Source organism: Lolium rigidum, chromosome 4 (assembly GCF_022539505.1).
Source record: "Lolium rigidum isolate FL_2022 chromosome 4, APGP_CSIRO_Lrig_0.1, whole genome shotgun sequence".
Lineage (NCBI taxonomy): Eukaryota > Viridiplantae > Streptophyta > Magnoliopsida > Poales > Poaceae > Lolium > Lolium rigidum.
In genome coordinates, this window is record NC_061511.1 from 36,030,515 (window position 1) to 36,053,895 (window position 23,381).

General features: G+C 45.8%; 1 protein-coding gene across 1 annotated transcript; it reads left to right on the forward strand.

The window, feature by feature from the left end:
- Positions 1–372: 372 nt before the first annotated feature.
- LOC124646889 (laccase-15-like) lies at positions 373–6,193 on the forward strand. Its single transcript, XM_047186932.1, has 6 exons — positions 373–462; positions 887–1,038; positions 2,591–2,838; positions 2,909–3,028; positions 4,981–5,943; positions 6,033–6,193. The coding sequence occupies exons 1-6, from the start codon at positions 373–375 to the stop codon at positions 6,191–6,193; spliced, it is 1,734 nt and encodes a 577-aa protein (XP_047042888.1).
- Positions 6,194–23,381: the final 17,188 nt, after the last annotated feature.

Genomic DNA, 23,381 nt, shown 5'->3' on the forward strand with positions numbered 1-23,381 from the left:
ACTGTCTATAGTAGTAATGGACAGATAGATGCATGGTGCAGTACTAGCTAGTGGCGTCAGGAGGAGATTTTCTTTTACTAACTTCGAATCAATTAAAAAGGATTGGAGGGAGTAGGAGATTTACCCCGTGATTAACTTCTTTACTAGTTTTCCATATCAGAGAAAAATAAGGTAAAACATGGAGTCGTTGATTAGATCGAGCAAGATATTCAACAGCTCACGATTGTATCAGGTAAAGGACACTGGTGGCCCATTATGCAGGAGCTAGAGAATCGGCGAGCAATATATATGCTCTAGCTGGTGCGGAGACTAGAGCGCGCGTCTGCTTTGAAGTACGCCGTCTTGAAGCTAGCTCCTCGCTCGTCTTAAGCCATGTCCACCGCGTGGGTCGTCTTGTTCCTTGCAGCGGCACTTGCAGCGGCTTGCGGCGCCGAGGCGGCGCTCGTTGAGCACACGTTCGTAGTAAGCTCCTCGCTAGCTCTCCCTTCTTGTCTTCTCGCCATTATGCCCCTTGTGTAGTAGATTTCGGAACATACTTTCTCGGTTTCGAATTAAGTGTAGCAAATTCGTCAAGATTCTCGTTGCTTCTACACTCGTTTTTATTGTGTATAAACATATACTACTGCATCTGGGCCGAAACCGGATTAGTTTTTCCTCTTGCTTCTACACTCCTTTGTTTTCTTATCTCATGGTGGGTTCTGGGTATATTACCATCTTAATCTAAATATGCCCTCTCTTGTACAGTTTGGCTTATTGTTTTCTCTTGCTTAATGAAAAGGTAGTGCTCCTGCCGGTTGCTCCATAAACATATACAACTGTAGATAAATTTGCCAGAGTATCTTATCTACGTAGAAGATTATTTCTTATCATGTGCTCGAACATACAGGTGAGCCAGATTGAGATGCATCACATGTGCAACGACTCACTTGTCACTCTGGTGAACGGGCAGTTCCCCGGCCCGACGATTGAGGTCACGGAAGGGGACTCCGTGGTTGTTCATGTCATCAACAAGTCGCCCCTTGGAGTAACAATTCATTGGTAAGTAGCGTTAGTTATCCAATCAGATTTATTCTAGTCGTTATGCATGAGTAATTGGACATGGTGGCATGCACAGAATTCACGCGAGAGAAATAAAATTTATCTTCCAATTGGGTGCACTTGCTAAATTAGACCGAGTACCGAAAACCAACCCCAAATTAACCAGAACAGAGACCGATATGATGCCGATATGACCGAAACTGATTTCTTCAGTTGTTTTCACGGTTACATGAGTATGTACATGATTATATACATAGAGGATCATTGGCGGCGACTCTTGTACTCGGTGACGATCGTCTTGCGGCGACAAGGCAGTGATTGCTGGCCACGAGGCATTGCGACGCGGCGCTGGGCGACAAGAGCCTCAGGAATGCCTCGTAGGTGTGTGCCGGTGGGTTCGGGCGGCGTGCAGGTTATAGAACCGCACGGCAGCGAGAAACAGTTAGCAAATCTACCCTAGATAGTCCGAGACAATTTGAACGGATTGTCCGCCACGTTGAGAACGGGACTAGCCGAACTATCTTGCGGTACCTGCGGCAGTTTGTCCTGTGATGCCGGACTGCCTTACGTTGACCGCGCCGAACTGGCTTGTGGCGCCGGACTGTCTTGCCATGGCGGTATATACATGGGCATACCGGATTTCAGATTTGGGTTTGAACATAAACCTAAACTATACCGACCGCTGGGTTTGGTTGAGTTTATGAAGGGGTTGTACTGGACCAAGCCTCCTGAATTAATTCATGGAGCAGCCTAGATAACAGCCCAGCCCATTACGTGAAGTGACCACCAGTCTCTCTCAAGTCTCAATTGTCAAGCAACGTGTCCCAGCCCTTGTCCCCACTCGATGAACGGTTGAGATTGTAGGGTGATACTTGATTAGTTAATACTATCAGGGTTAGTTTTTTCTTGTAAATCAAGAGAGGATGACATCATATATGGCATCAACAAGGGATACCATAGAGTTATATAGTACTTCTATGAAAATTTGAGATTGCAATATTTTCTTTCTCGTTATTCTTGCAATGTGAATCCGTTATTGAAGATGTTGCCACTACTATAAACAATTCATAGTTTCATACTTAGTATCATGGACATCCATATCTTATACTGTTGTGGTAAATGAAATGACCACTTATGTTAGATTGTTGTTGCGGCCAAGGTACAAATGTGCGCGTTGTCCGATACGACATATCAACGGTCCAAATTTGGTGAACGGATGTGTCGGTCTGTACGAGTCAGTCTGTTTAGGTAGCATCGCTAGAACGTCCACAACCTAACCGCCAGTCCATGTGGACCGTTTGGGACAGCCCATGACATGATGGATCGCCCCGCTGCAGATGGCCTAACCTATCTTTGGTATCTCATCATTCATTATGTCATGTACCCTTGGATGCCATCTTGTGTCCACCTCGTCCTTCGCCTCTTCTAGCTAGTCTGGTTGTGGGAGCCAATTTTAGCAGACCCTCGGTTACCATTCCCCCACTTGTATGAACTTACTATCAAACTTCGCATTGAAACGCGCCACTAAAAATTTGTTGATGTATATATGCAGGCATGGAGTGAAGCAACATAATAATTGTTGGGCTGATGGACCAGCGATGATAACGCAATGCCCAATCCAGCCGAACAAGAATTTCACATATCGGTTCAACGTCATTGGCCAAGAGGGAACATTGTGGTGGCATGCTCACGTTGGCTTCCTTCGTGCAACTATTCATGGCGCCTTAATCATCCGACCAAGATTGGGCCCCAATTCATACCCATTTCCCAAACCAGACTGGGAGGTCCCCATTGTTATAGGTTTGTTTATGCAAGTTTGCAATAAAATAAACTATCTTACATTCCACTATTTATGTTTTCTTGTACACAGGTGAATGGTTTGACATGGACCTTTTTGAGCTATATGAAAAAACCGAGAATAGAATATATGGTGATATTCCTCTTTCACCTACAATCAATGGACTGCTCGGAGACTTCAATAACTGTTCTGGTAATTCCTATCATGTGCAGGGATTTATAAGATGATAGTATCTTGTACTTCCTCCTTCCCAATTTAGGATACATATTAGGTTTGGTAAAAGTTAAACTGTATAAAGTTGGTCCAACAGTATATGAAAATATATTAATTTTTATATATAATACTAAATGCATATAATACAAAAATGTATTTGATGATGATTCTAATAACATTGAGATAATGTTGTAGTTGTTGCTATAATTTTTGTATACTTAATCAAAATTTATAAAATTTAACTTTGACCAAAACTAATATGCATCCTAATTTGGGAGAGAGGGAGTACATTGCATATCTTCTAGACAACAAACAATTACATCTTATTTAATGGGTCATCCCTCGGTGTTATCCTGTTGGTTAATGTTTGCATGTTCCTCAAATTGTGGCATGATCAAAATCATGCACACAATTTTATTTTATTAAAATTATTCACCGAAACATTTGAAGCAAAACATAAATATTAAATTGAAGTCACGTCAATAACGACATATGTTGCAACACCTACAAGTTCGATGAAGAGGGTGATCTTGACGGGGCCTCTTGTCCATACCTCACCAATGCACATCAGCAGAATACCAGAGCCCGGACCAGAACGCCCAACAGCGAGTCAGGATGACTAACCATTCTAGCATACCCAGAACGCACACCATTGCGTATGCTCGGGAAATTACTGCCACCATCTTCCTCAGACCTATATTCAATAAGGTTAAGGCATTGACCTTGACAGGCTCATCATGGACGCCACCATGGCGCCAGACAGTGCTTCCGCCCTGCATGAAATCATACTACGTCCCTTGCGGAGACCCCGTTGCACCATGCCGCCGAGATGTGCAGTCGTCGACACAGTAGATGCACACCGCTCCACCTCATTACCACCTCCAGTTATTGTCTGCTCCAAAAATGATGCCCTAGAAGGGAGACCGGCGCCGAGTTTCACCATCGTCTGATCCGGGAGACCTAGGTCTAGGGTTTCCCCCGAAGAAGCCCGATCGAGAAGAAAAGCAGGTTGCAGGAACAATTGCTTCAACAAGGTAGCGACAAACAGGCGCCGACATGCATTGTCCTCCATGACTGAAGGCATGGACATCTATCAATGGCAACGACACATCATCTCCGGGAACTAGATTTGAGCCACAGACTAGCCAATCCCCTCTGGTCAAAGAGGAGACCACCACCGCCCTGGCTTCCTAATGTTGCAAATATACCTCGGGAGCACCGCCGGCTTCCAACATCGAGGTCATCGAGACACAGCCCGGCCAAAACCATCTGGGCTCTGATCGGGGCCGCCTGCCACGCCGCACCCGCTGCCCCCACACCACCGAGCCCCCTAGGCCGCCTTCGTCGCATGCAGATGGCCGGAGCGAGCGCCTCTGCTGCTCCTCCATTATGGCCGAGAAGCTTCGCATCCGCTGCCACGCCACACGGGCTTTGCCAAGAGACACCTTTGGCGATGGCGGGTGGGGATGCACGTAAGGGGGAGGATGAGGGGCTATGGCGGGGGCACCCTGGTGCGGCGCGGGGCGCCACCGCATGATGGTGGGATAGAGTCATTGTACATTAATCTATGAAGTTATTTTTCTGAAAAAATATTTACTAACACTAACTATAAAAGTCTAGTGCGACAAACTGATCGAAAGATTCTTTAAAAAATACATAATTCTAACAAAAGTTTGTGACACTAATCTGGACAAATGTATTCATGACTAGATAAAAAAAAATGTTTTTAACTGTATTTGAACGAAAATTAGTATTCCTTCGATCCAAACGCGTTGTTGACCAGCTACATCTATATTTAAACAGTTGAGTCAATTAATAGGAATCCGATGGAGTAATTTTATTTTGTGGTTTGCATACTACTCTAAGACTAAGCACCCTCATTTTAGGTTAGATTAATTTTATTGACAATATTTTTTTCACTCCACATGTAGGGGTCACCGAAGACAGCTACAAGCTGGATGTTGTGCAAGGAAAGACATATCTCTTACGGATAGTAAATGCTGCAATTGACAAAGCGTACAACTTGAAGATAGCTGGGCATAAGTTTACTGTGGTCGCCGCTGATGCCAACTATGTGAAACCATACCCCCGCAAAAAAAAAAAAAACTATGTGAAACCATACACCACAGATATCATCGCGATCGCATCAGGTGAGACGTTCGATGCATTGGTCATTGCCGACGCTCCTCCTGGTAGGTACTACATGGTCGCCCAAGCCGTTCAAACAACTGAGCCTATCACCCAGAAGCGGGTGTTGATGTCGAGAGGTATTGTATCCTACAATCCAATGAAATGGTCGGGTGATGATACTCTGGCGATAATGGCCCCAGAATTGCCTGATTGGCACGATGAAAGGCCATCCTTCTACTTCCATGGCAACTTGACCAGCCTACTGCCTCAGACGGTTCCGTCAAACATCGATGAGCATATGTTCATGGCCCTTAGGTCGGGAGACAACTGCTTGTATGCTGGATCACCCCACTGTAAGGTGACCATGATTAACAACATCTCATTTCAGCATCCCTCGGCGATGCCATTGCTCCAAGCACACTACAACAACAACATGAGGAACATAAGTTCCCTCATAGAGTTTCCAAGAGCGCCACCGATGGTAAACTTCACTCAAACTCCAACATTGACGGCGACGATGGTGAAGAATCTGCGCTACAACAGCACCGTGGAGATCGTGTTGCAGGGCCCGCCGGGGGAAATGAGCTACTCTAACCCAATGCACCTTCATGGGCACGATTTCTTCATTCTCGCACAGGGGATTGGATATTATGACGCAGAGAAGGATGTGCCGAAATACAACTTGGTGAATCCGTCGGTGAAGAACACCGCTCATGTTCCCATGTATGGGTGGACAGTGATTCGATTTGTCGCAAGTAATCCTGGTATGTGCAATTATACATTCTTATATTGATATTTGCATCAAAAGATGGGTGTTCTGATACTAGTCTACACATTGTGCATTGATCAACAGGGGTGTGGTTCTTTCACTGTCATACCGAACATCACTCGTCATCGGGCATGGCAATGGCGTTCGTGGTGGAGGACGGGCCGACGGTTGAAACGACTCTTTCCCCGCCTCCAACAGATTATCCAAGTTGTGATGGCCACAATAGTATAGTGGAATATGTATAATTAAGAAAAACGTACGCTAGTTTGACAAGAATTTGGCATCATACTTTAATCAGCCCTTAAGGCAGTTGTCGCGTGGATGGTATCATCAATATTTTGTGTATGAATTTTCTGGATAATGTATCAACCTTTAAAGCAGTTGTTGCATAGATGGTATCATCAGTTGTCGCATAGTCGTTGCATAGATCTCTATTACTCCCTTCTCCCATGAAAGTCGTCTTGAGATTTATTAAAATTTCATTGTTTCTGCATACTAAATAGTATCTAGATACATCTAGATTTGACAAAAATCTCTAACAACTTTCACGAGACAGAGGACGCTTGACATGTCGACTGCTACCCTCCATTGCTAAACAAATCGCCCGCATGCTTCTTCCTGCATTGTCCTGAAAAAAAGTTGCGAATAGAAAAAATAAAGGTACCGTGTAACACATTCCATGTCAAACCCTGACTCCACGGCGCCTCCCCAATTCGCCGCCCAACCAACATACACGCCGCCTTCCCATACCCCGCGCAGCAACGCTTTCCCTAACCTCCGCCGTGCATACCTGCGCTGAAGCCCTCCTGTACGATTCCGCTCCACGAAACTGAAATCATTCCTCGATCAAGAGAGATCCGTGGCGTTGCACGATATGTAGGACAGCTAGAGAAGGATCCCTGGCGGAGAGGGTCCGGTGGCATGGCTTGCCAGCAAATCCCCCCTCTCGGTGCCCACCATGGGGAAATGTATGGGGTCGGCTAACCCACACAGATCGGACCGCGACCGGGCATGACATGGACGAGGACGTAAAACTGTGCCCTGGAACCTCACCACCTCCAGTCTGCACTAGCAGCTCGCTGCCGATGACATCTACTACCAGGATCTCATTTGGTTTTTAAATTCATGTTTTATTTTGTTCATTTGGACGGACAGGATAATGGTGAGATCACTGTAGGTAAGATTTCGGTTGTGTAGCTGCCTTAGCCCTTTGTACTCCTCTAAACATATGTTTCAGGAAAGTCTTATCGGGACATAAATGGGATAGATGAGTACATCTATTTTTACGTCTCATGATGGTACAACTGACTGACAATGAGAATTATTTAGGTTGATCAGAGTTTACTAGAACAGTAGGAACTCCTCTCTCCGCGTGTCTTTAACAACCTCAGGGTCTTTTCCCGTCAAATCTATGTATCTTGATTTGCTTAATGAACACACGATTTACCTTAAGAAACATGTTTGGAAGATTAAGTATCTACCAAAATCAGAATTTTTATGTGGTTTCTTCTTAAAGAAGTGATTTTAACTAAAGATAATCTCATCAAATAGAATTGGCATGTTTGTACCAAATGTTGTTTTTGTGATCAAGAGGAGACAATACAATTTATTTTCATGTCCTTAAGCAAGAATTCTTTGGATGATTATTTATATGATCTTTAATTTACCTCCTCATCTAGTGTCCCAAATCTGTTTGGAAATTGGTTAAATGGAGTAGAAAAAAAAGATAAAGGTCAAATTATAGTTGGTGTGTGCTCTTTACTATGGACTATATGGACTGTCCGTAATGATTTTATCTTTAGCAAAAACTTTTTCATCAATTATGCGGGTTATCCCTTTGGTTACGCACTAGATCCATATGTGGTCCTTCCTGCTGCCGGTGCTGGATCGCTTTTACATGAATATTGGGTGCAACTGTTTAGCGATGGTAGCGTGGGATTTCTACAGCCGACGCGGCTGGCGGTCTGAGAGGCGCCTTGGCTCATGATGCTCTGGCGATGTTTTCCTTTAGTCATATTAAGGTGGCTTATCCATGTTGAGACTCTGCGATCCATGAGATGTAATAATTTTAATATTTTGTTGTGACTATTGTAATAAAGGTTCGTATGCATCGATCGATCGATGCAGAGTTAGGGCTACCTCATTTCAAAAACAAAACCAATAACAAAGCTCATTGATGACATGGGCGTAGTATTAATTTTATTGTAATTGCCTAATTCATAGCATGACAGGCCAAATGTCAGTTATCTAATATGTATAATGTATCATCTAAGCAAGGGGCATAGTTTTAAAGTTGAAGTGATGAACTTACATGAATAACATAATAACCAAGAAAACTTGGAGCTAGAATGTCAGCAGAAGCATGATATGAAATCAATGGATTGGGCTTAAACCCTAACCAAAAAATATTGTTTTAAACACTCAAAGCCAACACAACCTAGTGACCCATATGCATTCTATGTAATAAGCAACAATTAGTTTTTATGAAATATTTTCTTAAAACCTGACATTGGTTGCTGAAGCCTACACTTCTAGTAAGCGAAGGATGTGCCAATGTCAAATATATTGTATGATGCCATCCATCAGAAAAGAAAAAACCCCATCGCTCTCGCCAAGGGCGACCTGGGAGCGACCCTCCTCCCCTAACCCTAGCACCGCCGGGGCTTCTCCTCCCGCGCGCCGCCGCCGGAGGAAGCTGCCGGGCAAAGCCCGGGCGACCGACGGTGGCGGCCGGGCGGTTCTCGCGGCTCCCTCGTGTCCTAGGCGGCGCATCGGGGCGGGACCTGGTGAGGCGCTGCCCTGCGCGTGGAACTCTGGGAGTATGGCGTCGCGGCCGGCGAGCTGCGGTGGGTGCCTCCGGCGGCGTGCCTGGCCGGCGGCAAAGGTATGGGTTGGGGCGGGCTGGATGGGGTCAAACCCTAGGTCCTCTCCTCCTTGCCTTCTCCGTGGTGTCGGTGGCCGGCGGTGGAGGGCTGGCTATGGGGCTGCGGTGTTGCCCCGACGGGTGTGGCGTCTCCGAACTTCGTGTCTTCGGTCGGCAATCTAGGCCAGCCTAGGATGGTCGCCGGCGTGGGGGCCCGAACTGAATAAAGGCGGCGGTCCTAGGATCTCTCTTGGGCGAAGATGAAGACCTGCCGGAGGCCTTCCCTTCATGATCTGGCCAGAGTGTTGAGTTCCGGAAGGCGCCGCCGACGAGTGTAACCGTGCTTTTATTGTCTGGAGTTTGCTGGATCGGTGGTATTCGGTCGTGCGCGCCCATGCTTTTATTCCGACCGTTTGATTTTGGAGGGTGTGATGGCGTGTATTTCACACGTTCGTTGGGCAACCCCAAGAGGAAGGTATGATGCGCACAGCAGCAAGTTTTCCCTCAGAAAGAAACCAAGGTTTATCGAACCAGGAGGAGCCAAGAAGCACGTTGAAGGTTGATGGCGGCGGGATGTAGTGCGGCGCAACACCAGGGATTCCGGCGCCAACGTGGAACCTGCACAACACAACCAAAGTACTTTGCCCCAACGAAACAGTGAGGTTGTCAATCTCACCGGCTTGCTGTAACAAAGGATTAACCGAATTGTGTGGAAGATGATTGTTTGCGAGAGAAAACAGTAAAACAAGTATTGCAGCAGATTTGTATTTCAGTATTAAAGAATGGACCGGGGTCCACAGTTCACTAGAGGTGTCTCTCCCATAAGATAAAAGCATGTTGGGTGAACAAATTACAGTCGGGCAATTGACAAATAGAGAGGGCATAACAATGCACATACATGTCATGATAAGTATAGTGAGATTTAATTGGGCATTACGACAAAGTACATAGACCGCCATCCAACCGCATCTATGCCTAAAAAGTCCACCTTCAGGTTATCATCCGAACCCCTTCCAAGTATTAAGTTGCAAAGCAACGAGACAATTGCATTAAGTATGGTGCGTAATGTAATCAACAACTACATCCTCGGACATAGCGCCAATATTTTATCCCTAGTGGCAACAAGACACAGCACAACCTTAGAACTTTCTGTCATCGTCCCGGTGTCAATGCAGGCATGAACCCACTATCGAGCATAAATACTCCCTCTTGGAGTTAAAAGCAAAAACTTGGCCAGAGCCTCTACTAGTAACGGAGAGCATGCAAGATCATAAACAACACATATGTAATAACTTGATAATTAACATAACATGGTATTCTCTATCCATCGGATCCCGACAAACACAACATAGAGTATTACGGATAGATGATCTTGATCATGTTAGGCAGCTCACAAGATCCAACAATGAAGCACAATGAGGAGAAGACAACCATCTAGCTACTGCTATGGACCCATAGTCCAGGGGTGAACTACTCACTCATCACTCCGGAGGCGACCATGGCGGTGTAGAGTCCTCCGGGAGATGAATCCCCTCTCCGGCAGGGTGCCAGAGGAGATCTCCATAATCCCCCGAGATGGGATCGGCGGTGGCGGCGTCTCAGTAAGGTTTTCCGTATCGTGGTTTTTCGCCTCAGGGGTTTCGCGACGGAGGCTTTAAGTAGGCGGAAGGGCAGAGTCGGGGGGCTGACGAGGGGCCCACACCACAGGGCGGCGCGGGCCCCCCCTTGGCCGCGCCGCCTTGTGGTTTGGCCACCTCGTGGCCCCACTTCGTATGCTCTTCGGTCTTCTGGAAGGTTCGTGGCGAAATAGGCCCCTGGGTCTTCGTTTCGTCCAATTTCGAGAATATTTTGTTACTAGGATTTCTGAAACCAAAAACAGCAGAAAACAGCAATCGGCACTTCGGCATCTTGTTAATAGGTTAGTTCCGTAAAATGCACGAATATGACATAAAGTGTGCATAAAACATGTAGGTATCATCAATAATATGGCATAGAACATAAGAAATTATCGATACGTCGGAGACGTATCAAGCATCCCCAAGCTTAGTTACTGCTTCGTCCCGAGCAGTAAAACGATAACAAAGATAATTTCTGAAGTGATATGCCATCATAACCTTGATCATACTATTTGTAAACATATGTAGTGGATGCAGCGATCAAAACAATGGTAATGACATGAGTAAACAAGTGAATCATAAAGCAAAGACTTTTCATGTATAGTACTTCAAGACAAGTATCAATAAGTCTTGCATAAGAGTTAACTCATAAAGCAATAAATCAAAGTAAAGGTATTGAAGCAACACAAAGGAAGATTAAGTTTCAGCGGTTGCTTTCAACTTGTAACATGTATATCTCATGGATAATTGTCAACATAGAGTAATATAACAAGTGCAATATGCAAATATGTAGGAATCAATGCACAGTTCACACAAGTGTTTGCTTCTTGAGGTGGAGAGAGATAGGTGAACTGACTCAACATAAAAGTAAAGAGAATGGTCCTTCGAAGAGGAAAGCATCGATTGCTATATTTGTGCTAGAGCTTTTATTTTGAAAACATGAAACAATTTTGTCAACGGTAGTAATATATGAGTTATGTAAATTATATCTTACAAGTTGCAAGCCTCATGCATAGTATACTAATAGTGCCCGAACCTTGTCCTAATTAGCTTGGACTACCGGATCTTTGCAATGCACATGTTTTAACCAAGTGTCACAATGGGGTACCTCCATGCCGCCTGTACAAAGGTCTAAGGAGAAAGCTCGCATTTTGGATTTCTCGCTTTTGATTATTCTCAACTTAGACATCCATACCGGGACAACATGGACAACAGATAATGGACTCCTCTTTAATGCATAAGCATGTGGCAACAATTAGTGTTCTCATATGAGATTGAGGATATATGTCCAAAACTGAAACTTCCACCATGAATCATGGCTTTAGTTAGCGGCTCAATGTTCTTCTCTAACAATATGCATGCTCCAACCATTAAGGTGGTAGATCTCTCTTACTTCAGACAAGACGGACATGCATAGCAACTCACATGATATTCAACAAAGAATAGTTGATGGCGTCCCCAGAAACATGGTTATCGCACAACAAGCAACTTAATAAGAGATAAAGTGCATGAGTACATATTCAATACCACAATAGTTTTTAAGCTATTTGTCCCATGAGCTATATATTGCAAAGGTGAATGATGGAATTTTAAAGGTAGTACTCAAGCAATTTACTTTGGAATGGCGGATAAATACCATGTAGTAGGTAGGTATGGTGGACACAAATGGCATAGTGGTTGGCTCAAGGATTTTGGATGCATGAGAAGTATTCCCTCTCGATACAAGGTTTAGGCTAGCAAGGTTATTTGAAACAAACACAAGGATGAACGGTGCAGCAAAACTCGCATAAAAGACATATTGTAAACATCATAAGACTCTACACCGTCTTCCTTGTTGTTCAAAACTCAATACTAGATGTTATCTAGACTCTAGAGAAACCAAATATGCAAACCAAATTAGCAAGCTCTAAGTATTTCTTCATTAATGGGTGCAAAGTATATGATGCAAGAGCTTAAACATGAGCACAACAATTGCCAAGTATCAAATTATCCAAGACATTTTAGAGTTACTACATGTAGCATTTTCCAATTCCAACCATATAATAATTTAACGAAGATGAAAATTCGCCATAAATACTATGAGTAGAGCCTAAGGACATACTTGTCCATATGCTACAGCGGAGCGTGTCTCTCTCCCATAAAGTGAATGCTAGGATCCATTTTATTCAAACAAAACAAAAACAAAAACAAACCGACGCTGCAAGCAAAATACATAAGATGTGATGGAATAAAAATATAGTTTCAGGGGAGGAACCTGATAATGTTGTCGATGAAGAAGGGGATGCCTTGGGCATCCCCAAGCTTAGACGCTTGAGTCTTCTTAGAATATGCAGGGGTGAACCACCGGGGCATCCCCAAGCTTAGAGCTTTCACTCTCCTTGATCATATTGCATCATACTCCTCTCTTGATCCTTGAAAACTTCCTCCACACCAAACTCGAAACAACTCATTAGAGGGTTAGTGCACAATAAAAATTAACATGTTCAGAGGTGACACAATCATTCTTAACACTCCTGGACATTGCATAAAGCTACTGGACATTAATGGATCAAAGAAATTCATCCAACATAGCAAAAGAGGCAATGCGAAATAAAAGGCAGAATCTGTCAAAACAGAACAGTCCGTAAAGATGGATTTTATTAGGCCACCAGACTTGCTCAAATGAAAATTCTCAAATTGAATGAAAGTTGCGTACATATCTTTGGATCATGCACGTAAATTGGCTTAATTTTCTGAGCTACCTACAGGGAGGTAGACCCAGATTCGTGACAGCAAAGAAATCTGTAACTGCGCAGTAATCCAAATCTAGTACTTACTTTACTATCAAAGACTTTACTTGGCACAACAAAACTCAAAACTAAGATAAGGAGAGGTTGCTACAGTAGTAAACAACTTCCAAGACACAAATATAAAACAAAAATACTGTAGTAAAAACATGGGTTGTCTCCCATAAGCGCTTTTCTTTAACGCCTTTCAGCTAGGCGCAGAAAGTGTAACTCAAGTATTATCAAAGGGTGGTGCATCTACAGCGGGGTTTGGAGTTTTCTCAACCATGCATAGTATATTGGATACATAAGTTTCAGCATCTTCCTTCTCATTAGTCTTGGGCTTGCTACTCTCATCGAACAAATTTTCAGGAACAAGCCAAGCATAGTTATGTTCTAGTGCATCATTCATAGCTAGGAGTTTACATGGTATTGGTGCTTTGATCTCCCCACCATCATTAGTATTATTAGTGTACCTTATTCTATCCATATCCATTTTTTCAAGGAGACCAACAAAATTAGTATGAGAACCAAGCATATTAAATTTAGCGAAGACCTTTCTAGCCTCTCTTGCTAGACCACCAAATTCTCTAAGAAGGGTTTCTAAAACAAAAATTTTCTTTTCCCCCTCTTCCAAATCACCAAGTGTAAGAAACATGTGTTGGATTATAGGATTGAGATTAACAAATTTAGTTTCCAACATGCGAACTAAAGCAGCAGCAGCAATTTCATAAGTAGGAGCAAGTTCTACCAAGTGTCTATCTTCAAAATCTTCAACGGTACTAACATGACTGAAGAATTCTTCTATATTGTTTCTCCCAATGATAGACCCGCGTCCTACCGGTATGTTTTTTGTGGTAAAATTAAAAGGAAACATGATGGATCAAGTAAAGTAAATGCAAGTAACTAATTTTTTTGTGTTTTTGATATAGAGTGCAAGACAGTAAATAAAGTAAAACTAGCAACTAATTTTTTTGTGTTTTCATATAATGCAGCAAACAAAGTAGTAAATAAAATAAAGCAAGACAAAAACAAAGTAAAGAGATTGAGAAGTGGAGACTCCCCTTGCAGCGTTTCTTGATCTCCCCGGCAACGGCGCCAGAAAAAGAGCTTGATGGCGTGTATTTCACACGTTCGTTGGGCAACCCCAAGAGGAAGGTATGATGCGCACAGCAGCAAGTTTTCCCTCGGAAAGAAACCAAGGTTTATCGAACCAGGAGGAGCCAAGAAGCACGTTGAAGGTTGATGGCAGCGGGATGTAGTGCGGCGCAACACCAGGGATTCCGGCGCCAACGTGGAACCTGCACAACACAACCAAAGTACTTTGCCCCAACGAAACAGGGAGGTTGTCAATCTCACCGGCTTGCTGTAACAAAGGATTAACCGAATTGTGTGGAAGATGATTGTTTGCAGAGAAAACAGGAAAACAAGTATTGCAGCAGATTTGTATTTCAGTATTAAAGAATGGACCGGGGTCCACAGTTCACTAGATGTGTCTCTCCCATAAGATAAAAGCATGTTGGGTGAACAAATTACAGTCGGGCAATTGACAAATAGAGAGGGCATAACAATGCACATACATGTCATGATAAGTATAGTGAGATTTAATTGGGCATTACGATAAAGTACATAGACCGCCATCCAACCGCATCTATGCCTAAAAAGTCCACCTTCAGGTTATCATCCGAACCCCTTCCAGTATTAAGTTGCAAAGCAACGGACAATTGCATTAAGTATGGTGCGTAATGTAATCAACAACTACATCCTCGGACATAGCGCCAATGTTTTATCCCTAGTGGCAACAAGACACAGCACAACCTTAGAACTTTCTCATCATCGTCCCGGTGTCAATGCGGCATGAACCCACTATCGAGCATAAATACTCCCTCTTGGAGTTAAAAGCAAAAACTTGGCCAGAGCCTCTACTAGTAACGGAGAGCATGCAAGATCATAAACAACACATATGTAATAACTTGATAATTAACATAACATGGTATTCTCTATCCATCGGATCCCGACAAACACAACATAGAGTATTACGGATAGATGATCTTGATCATGTTAGGCAGCTCACAAGATCCAACAATGAAGCACAATGAGGAGAAGACAACCATCTAGCTACCGCTATGGACCCATAGTCCAGGGGTGAACTACTCACTCATCACTCCGGAGGCGACCATGGCGGTGTAGAGTCCTCCGGGAGATGAATCCCCTCTCCGGCAGGGTGCCGGAGGAGATCTCCGTGAATCCCCCGAGATGGGATCGGCGGCGGCGGCGTCTCAGTAAGGTTTTCCGTATCGTAGTTTTTCGCCTCAGGGGTTTCGCGACGGAGGCTTTAAGTAGGCGGAAGGGCAGAGTCGGGGGCTGACGAGGGGCCCACACCACAGGGCGGCGCGGGCCCCCCTTGGCCGCGCCGCCTTGTGGTTTGGCCACCTCGTGGCCCCACTTCGTATGCTCTTCGGTCTTCTGGAAGGTTCGTGGCGAAATAGGCCCCTGGGTCTTCGTTTCGTCCAATTCCGAGAATATTTTGTTACTAGGATTTCTGAAACCAAAAACAGCAGAAAACAGCAACTGGCACTTCGGCATCTTGTTAATAGGTTAGTTCCAGAAAATGCACGAATATGACATAAAGTGTGCATAAAACATGTAGGTATCATCAATAATATGGCATAGAACATAAGAAATTATCGATACGTCGGAGACGTATCAGGGTGCTGCGCGAAGCTCTTTTTTGTGTTGACACCAAGTGATAGCTAATCCATGGTGAAGTTAGAAGAATAGAATATCATGAAGGCTGGATTTGGAGAATTAGCTTATAGAGGTTCAAGTCTTTGCGTTGTTGAGGGGCTTGCTTGGTGTTCCGGGCTTTGCAACAGTGGTATGAAAGTGGGGCCGGCAACACTCGTGAAGTTTGGAGTCTTACCTTTCAGAGTGAAAACCCAAGGTCTGGCCTTAACTGGTTGTGTCTGACAATGTCCTTGTTGAAGACATTGTTTTGAGAGCGGAGATCATCTTCAGGGTGAAAACCTAAGATCTTTGATCGGGCGACGACAGCGCTGGTGCACTGTTCCCTTCTTGGAGGCGTTGCTTTTGAAGAGTCTGTTGTCTTGGTGGTGGATGTAGTACTGTTGCAAGGGCTGGGATACTGTAGCGGAACTTTTGTCTCTTAGTTTTCTTTTTCTCTTTTTTGGCTGTGTGCATCCGTAATGTTATTAGGATATTGTGTTGTTGCAGAGGCTGGGTATAATTGGTATCTTCTGATATTAATATATTCCCTTTATAGAAAAAATGTCTTTATGTATTCCAATTAGACGCAAGCTAGAGCATCACCAACGGACATTATGAGTTCACTCCTTAGAGCATCTCTAGTGGTTCCTCTAAATGAGGTCCTCTATATCTCCTCTTTGTAGATGACCATCTATAAAGATTCCTTTTTAGATGATCTCAGTTTTTCAGTGGTTCCTCTATATCTAGGACATCTAAATTCTCTCTCATATAGTTTAGTAATATTTCAAACGGCTATATCTCTCTCTCATGCAGATGCAGAAACAACAGAAACATCCGGAGTTGACATCTTCTCTTGTTCACTGATTGGGCTAGAATATTGTGTGCCACTCCAATTCCCTTCACCTGATCCCCCATTCAACATGTCTAAAAACCCAATGTCATCCATCTGTGAGTTGTCCATTTGTCTAGCAAAACAACACATGTCAAAACATATTTCAGTTGAGGCAATTCAATCATCTGTGTTTCTAAATTTTTTGGTACAAAAACTAGCACAAACTACAGAACTAGCAACATAGTTTGGACAGAAACTAGCAGAGACTAGCACACAGCCCGTCCGCGTCCAAGGAAACTAGCAGAGACTAGCAGACAGCAACGTGCACATCGGGCGAGCTGTTCTGGCTCGATGGAGGAACAAGACCTCGTTCGCAGCGACGCTGACCCCGCCCATCGCCGCCGCCGGCCCCGCCCACCGCCGCCGCTGGCCCCGCCCATCGCCGCCCCCAGCCCCCGCCCAGCGGCGCCGCCCTCCCTCGATTTCGGCCGCCGCCCAGCGGCCCCGCCCAGCCCCCGCCCAGCGCCGCGGCCAGCACCGCTGCCCATCGCCGCGGCCCAGCGCCGCGGCCCAGCGCGGCCCAGCGTCGCCTCCTTTTCTCGTCTCCAGATGCACGCGGGAAGGAGCTCGCGGGGCAGCAATTTCACTTCGATGGTCGCGGAGTATGTTCATGGCTATAGTCATTAATGGAGTATAAGTAGTTTAGGATATTTATAGTATTGTTCCAAGTTGAATGAATTATTATGAGAGTATAGACAGTAGATGGAAAGTCTAGCGACATCAATTACTATTGTTCCCGTTGACAATTTGTGATAGTCAAACTTTACAGTGTTGGACTAACAAATGCTAAGTTGGCATGCGTATCAGGTGAAGCATAGTAGTAATAATATATATTATTCATTAAAAACATAGTACTCTCATATAAACATCGTACACATCATTTTTATGAACTATCATGAGCTTTTCTTTTGCATTTTTTGCATGGAGAGAAAAAAATTACATTGGATGGCTCTACCAACTCGGAACAGGTCTCTGTTGGTCATGGGACGCAAGGAGATACTCTGCCCCTGCTTCTCCTAAACTACTCAGTTCATTTCTACTCAGCATCACCACCAATGACTGCTGATGAGATATGGATTTCTCACCCTAATTTTCCTGCCATAAACTTTCAAAGCCAAGCCAAAGCAAAGTCACACGGGTTCATAACACCCTTACCCTTAACCCCACAGATGATGAGCGGGGAGGAAAGAAGTCGGATTAGCATGGCACATATCCCTCGGGAACCACTTTCTCGTCAAGCTCTGTGAAACATCTCAGTTGTCCTCTAATGTCCCAACTCATACATATGCACGCGTTACACATAACCATATGGATTCTACTTTGTATGTGACTAGCTACTTGCTTATATATCATCATATCTCAACTTCTTCAGCGGTAGACACCACCGGAATTTATAGACCCGTGTGATGTGGTATTTAAAATTTTAATTTTAGTGTGCAAATCATGGACATGCATAAACATTGCATGTCTTCATGCACTATAGTCTGCAGGTCACTATGGTCATGCACGCAAATTCCATGTTTAGGTCTGAAGAACGAGCAGATGCTGCTGCTCTGCTTCTGCTAGTCGTAGTAGCCACCGGCTCCATGGTAGGACATTGGCATGGTCTTCGACATTCCGGCCACGAGCCCGTTCATGCCGGCCTGCCCCTGTCCCGCCCTGCCGGTCCTGTGCTAGCAGCTCCTCCTTTATCAACATCTCAGACATCTGCACGTGCATTGGCGGTGGCACCGTTAAGGACGCCGCGAACGAGTCACCACCGATGATCACTCCCTCGGCCCGGGGAGCGCCCCGTGCAGGAGGACAGGGTTCAGCGGTCCAGCCCGTCGCCGGTGCTTGTCGTTTTCTTTTCGAATAGGAGAACGTCGCCCCAGCCTCTACATCAAAATGATGCACACGGCTTCCTTTATTCCAGCGATCCATCCTGTTGCCGATGCTTGTCGGGACTCATGACTGGGTGCTCGCCGTCTCCACAAGCGCCAGGTCCTATTAAAACTTTCCGAGATCCGCTGCCATTGTCTGCCACGTGGAAGTCTCCATCGCGGCCTTCAAGGTTGCCATCGTTCGACAGGAACCCTACCTAGCCGCGGTTAGCACAGTTGGTCACTAGTGGCCCCGAGAACATCATCTCTTTCCCCTCCTCGTCAGTTGTGGTTTCAGACTTCCTCGAGTTGACCAGATCACTCAGCTCAGGCGCCTCTCCCTCTGGCGTGGAGCAAGCTTTCACAGAACCCAACCGTGCGTGTAGGCGTCGCAGCGTTGTGGTGCTCCAATGACTGCCTTGATGTTGTTCAAGTTCTACTCAAGACGGGTGCTAGTAAGCTTGTTCACGTGTTTTAACAGAAGACATAAATACTCAACTTTAAATTAATAAAGCCAGAACGGTTGTAAGATACAAGGATGTTGTTGCATAACAGGTTACAACACCAGGCACAACCCAAGCACACAAAAGAGTAACTTGGAGAAGACGAATTCCTCCGCCTTTGAATGACAAAGCAGAAGCAAACCAGTAGGAGCAGAAAAGCTAGATAGCTTGAAGGCATCACCAAAGGATGAAAACAGCCTCCATCGCCGAACTGGGATCCTACCCCCTCGTCCTGGCTCGAAGTGCACCGGACTCTCGGGCGAAGGTAGGGTGTCGAGTGGGATCCCATCTAAGTCCTACTTGTAGTGTATTTTGCTTTTGTTAGTGTAAATTTTGACCCAAAAATTTGCACTAGAAGTCTAGAATAGACAAAATTCACTAAAAGTGAAATTCCACCAAGATCCCACGTTGACACCTCAGGCGAAGGAGACATTCACTCTAGAACAACGAGTTGTGCCTTTCAAGAGACCACCAAAAGGCTAGATCACACGGGCAACCTCGCAGCGACGGGCATCAGACAACAGGTAGCTTGAGAGCCCACGAGAACCAAGACGGAGAGGGTAAGCCAGGGACAAGCCACCGATCACGAAGCTGTAGAGCGATCAAACGACCAGCACACCGTCAAGCACCTACTGACCATTCCATCAGTCTCCAGCTCCACCAACGTACCCGACACGGCGCATCCAAAGAGATCACGACACTCACAGTGTAGTCGTCGTCCAATTCGAAGCTACATTTGGGCTTTCACCCAGGATAATGCGATCTGCCAGGAACGCATGAGCTGCCATCTGCGGCAGGTTGCTTGCCGCTTCCACAATTTTCTGGCTCCCATTCCATTTTCCCAGGCCTGGCTTGACTGCCGTTGGCTTGTTCCTGGCTTGTCAAATATGGCCATGGACTCCCTCAAGTTGACCACGTCACTTAGGTGCCCTGGCTAGTTGGCCATCGGCGCGACAAATGCTTTCACCTACCTCGGTCACGCAGGCGGCGCAGCGTTGTGATGCTCTAGCGCCTAGATCGCCTTGTTTGTTTTTCGTATGTTTTTGTTATTAATTTATTTTTTTCAAAATTATGTCGGCATACAAAGTTACAAACACAGTGAAAATAAAACCTACCGATAACATCTTGTTTGTCAACTTCGCCTACATTATCTTTATAGAAGACAATGATCTATAATAAAACCCACCGAATGTCCGCTTCGTTTACATGGTGAAACGTTTTGACCGCACTCAAGCAACTGCAGTTGTGTGTGTTCTTCGTGAATCCAAGCAAATACATGTTTCCATTGCGCAGCACCCACAACTGATAACACCGGAGAGGTGAAGCATGATCTACTTCAGCGGCTTGTTGGCCATGAAATGACGTACACCAGGCCAGACACTGTTTATTGCATAAACAAGCTCTCAGACAAGTTCGATGTAACCTATCAGTTATCTTCTAACATCTCACTCCGTATATATAATCGATATGCATCCATCCATGTGTATGCAGCATGCCTTCAAAAGAAGCTCTTGTGTATCCCCAAAACTATCACTGCTGCATGGACATACACTGCCTCAATTTATATACGGCTGATGGGGTTGATGTTCATGCTGTTGCAACATTAAGGTCATGCATGCATGATACATCCCTTCATACATGCATAATGGTTCGTCTTCATGCATGAACCTCACATAACCTCACATGAACCTTGGCGCACGATCGCGGGAAATTCACGCTGATATATTTTGTGTAAGAAACATGCACTTATGTACACTCAATATGATGGGAGACACGACAATCAGCCACTCATTCAGCCCTACATCAATATAACATGCACTTAGATACGCTCAATATGATGAAACACCATGATAAGGCTTATGTCAAGTGTTTTTCAATGAAGAGCAATACGGTATTTAAGTGATACAAATTATACAGGATCACTAGCTCCTCTTATAGCTGATTCTGAAAGAGAAAGATGAATAAGTCTATTAATAGTACTTATCATGGCTCCATTAAAATGGTGCAAGCATAATACTTGGCCAATAAATAGCAGAACAATTCTAAATCTATGCCTCCTCCAGCCAAAAAAATAATGATTAATTTTTATATACTAATTAATAGAGTTTAAATGGTTAATTATATTTGTAGTACTTTGTACTTAAACTTGTCCGGTGGGAACACTTAGGCCACAAACTTATAAAATGCAACCGGTCAAATTGTCAAGCATGTCATGTTCTGAAATCGACAATTCCATATCGATGAGACAATAAAAGCCCACGAGGCGACGGAGAAGAGAGCGATGGCATTGAAGACGTTAGTGGAGAAGAGAAGGGACACCGGTGGTAATTGCATAGGTGGTCCTGCTATGCGTCGGCAACATGGAAGAGCGGGTCTGGCACCTCCCTTGGAACCTCCTTCAGATTGGAGACAATTTTTTTGAAATGAAGGCAAAAGCTTTACGTACATTATTCATTAATTAAGAAGAAGGCGTCAGCTTATTAGCGAAAAACCGGGCGAAAATCATACAACAGAAACACGGGAGGGCCATGCCCACTATCCCCCATGGGGCCAAGCCCACACCACACCCGAGAATAATCAGAACAAGGCTCCAAACACCACTCCACGCTCCCGCCGATGGCGCGACGAACACAACAAGAAATGCCAACCTCACAACACGAACCAATGGGAGAGAAAGAAGTCGTGACTGCTATGTGTGAGGAGCAGACATGGGGACTTTTCGGCACCACCAAACTAGCTGGTCTGACACCTCCGCCGGAGAGTAGAAGCCGTGACTGCTAAGAGAAGAGCGGACATGGGACTCTTAAATGAAGGTGAAGAAGTAAGCACTCCACACGAACCTGCGCCAACTGCTTCACCCGCCACGCCGACGACCAACACCGAAAGCCACCTCGTGGCCCACACGACCAAGAAGACCCTCAAAGATGTGAAACTCTCGGGGCCGCCGCCCAGACCTCCACCACTCCGGCACGACCTGCGCACTCAACCGAAGTCACCTCCCGGGGCTACCGCCCCGGCATGCCACCGCTCAATCTCGAGCTGCAACGCCACACGACCTAGTAGCTCGTAGCCCATACTACACGATCCCACTGCCCGCGCAGACCACGGTCATCGCACCATGCCCGGGGACGCCACCTCGACGTACCGTCTGACCATCCCCTCCTCTAGGGCACGTCGGCCGAGCCGACAACCTTGCTTCCCTTCTGCTCAAGGTCGCCACCCAAAGCTATGCCAAGCAGCAACCCTGCCTCATGGAGTTGATGTTGCACCATCTTCCGGGGCCGCCGCCCCGACACCCTGCATCTAGCCCGAAGCCACCACCGCGGCATCCACCACCCCCGACAACTAAGTGCATCAGTGTGATAGCCAAGTCCCTCGCAGGGCAGTGGGACAACCTCCAAGATGATGCCTCAAACAAGGAGAGCGAGAGAAAACCACCGCCATCGCAAGCTCTGGAAGATACCAATGGGTTTTCACCCGGAGGCAAAAGTCGGAGCAGCAGTAGTAAGGAACTCCTCGACGAAGCCTTCAAGAAGAAAATACGACGCCTGAGCACTATCGTCATCGGCACCGACTGCAGCCTTGTGCAAGGATTTCGCCTGGAAACACAACTCCATCCCAACTGCCAAAGCAATCAGCAAGAAACAGACCCCCACACTAACAACACCATACGTCGAGGGCCAGGCGACCAAGAGCCGAAACTAGGCAGCCAAAGCCGGATCCCACGCCATAGCATCAGATCCGCACACAAGCAGCACAGCTTGCTAGACTTCTGTCGCGCCACCATGCCCACCTCGCCGCAACCACACAAGCAGCCCTCACCTCAACCGAAAGCCCCCACAAGCTGCCACCCAATCTTCATCCAGATCCCGACAGTAGGTCGCCGGATCCACCACCCCGCGGCGTGAGGAAGAAAACTCTCACACCACCATGCCCTGGGGCTGCTGCCCCAGCATCCGACGCCGGCTAGGCGTTCTTCATCTTCCCAGCAGAAGCAGCCGCTGCCGGCGCAAAAAAATCCCCCGCCACCTTGGGGAGCGGGGTCTGCCGCCACCGCGGCGCCGGCCGGCCGGTGGCAGCGGCGGTGGGAGAGGCGCCGGATGGAGGTCTCTGACGGCTAGGGCTTCGCCCCCGGTGTCGCGCTGGGAGCGAAACGGGGGGTTCTTTTTCGTATCATTAGATTGGAGACAATAAGTTTTACTTCC

Excerpts from the sequence above, each read along its gene's own strand:
- LOC124646889 (XM_047186932.1), top strand. The coding sequence starts at position 373 with ATGTCCACCGCGTGGGTCGTCTTGTTCCTTGCAGCGGCACTTGCAGCG. Across the intron at positions 1,039-2,590 it reads CTTGGAGTAACAATTCATTG|GCATGGAGTGAAGCAACATA; the intron begins GTAAGTAGCGTT and ends GTATATATGCAG. Across the intron at positions 3,029-4,980 it reads AGACTTCAATAACTGTTCTG|GGGTCACCGAAGACAGCTAC; the intron begins GTAATTCCTATC and ends CTCCACATGTAG.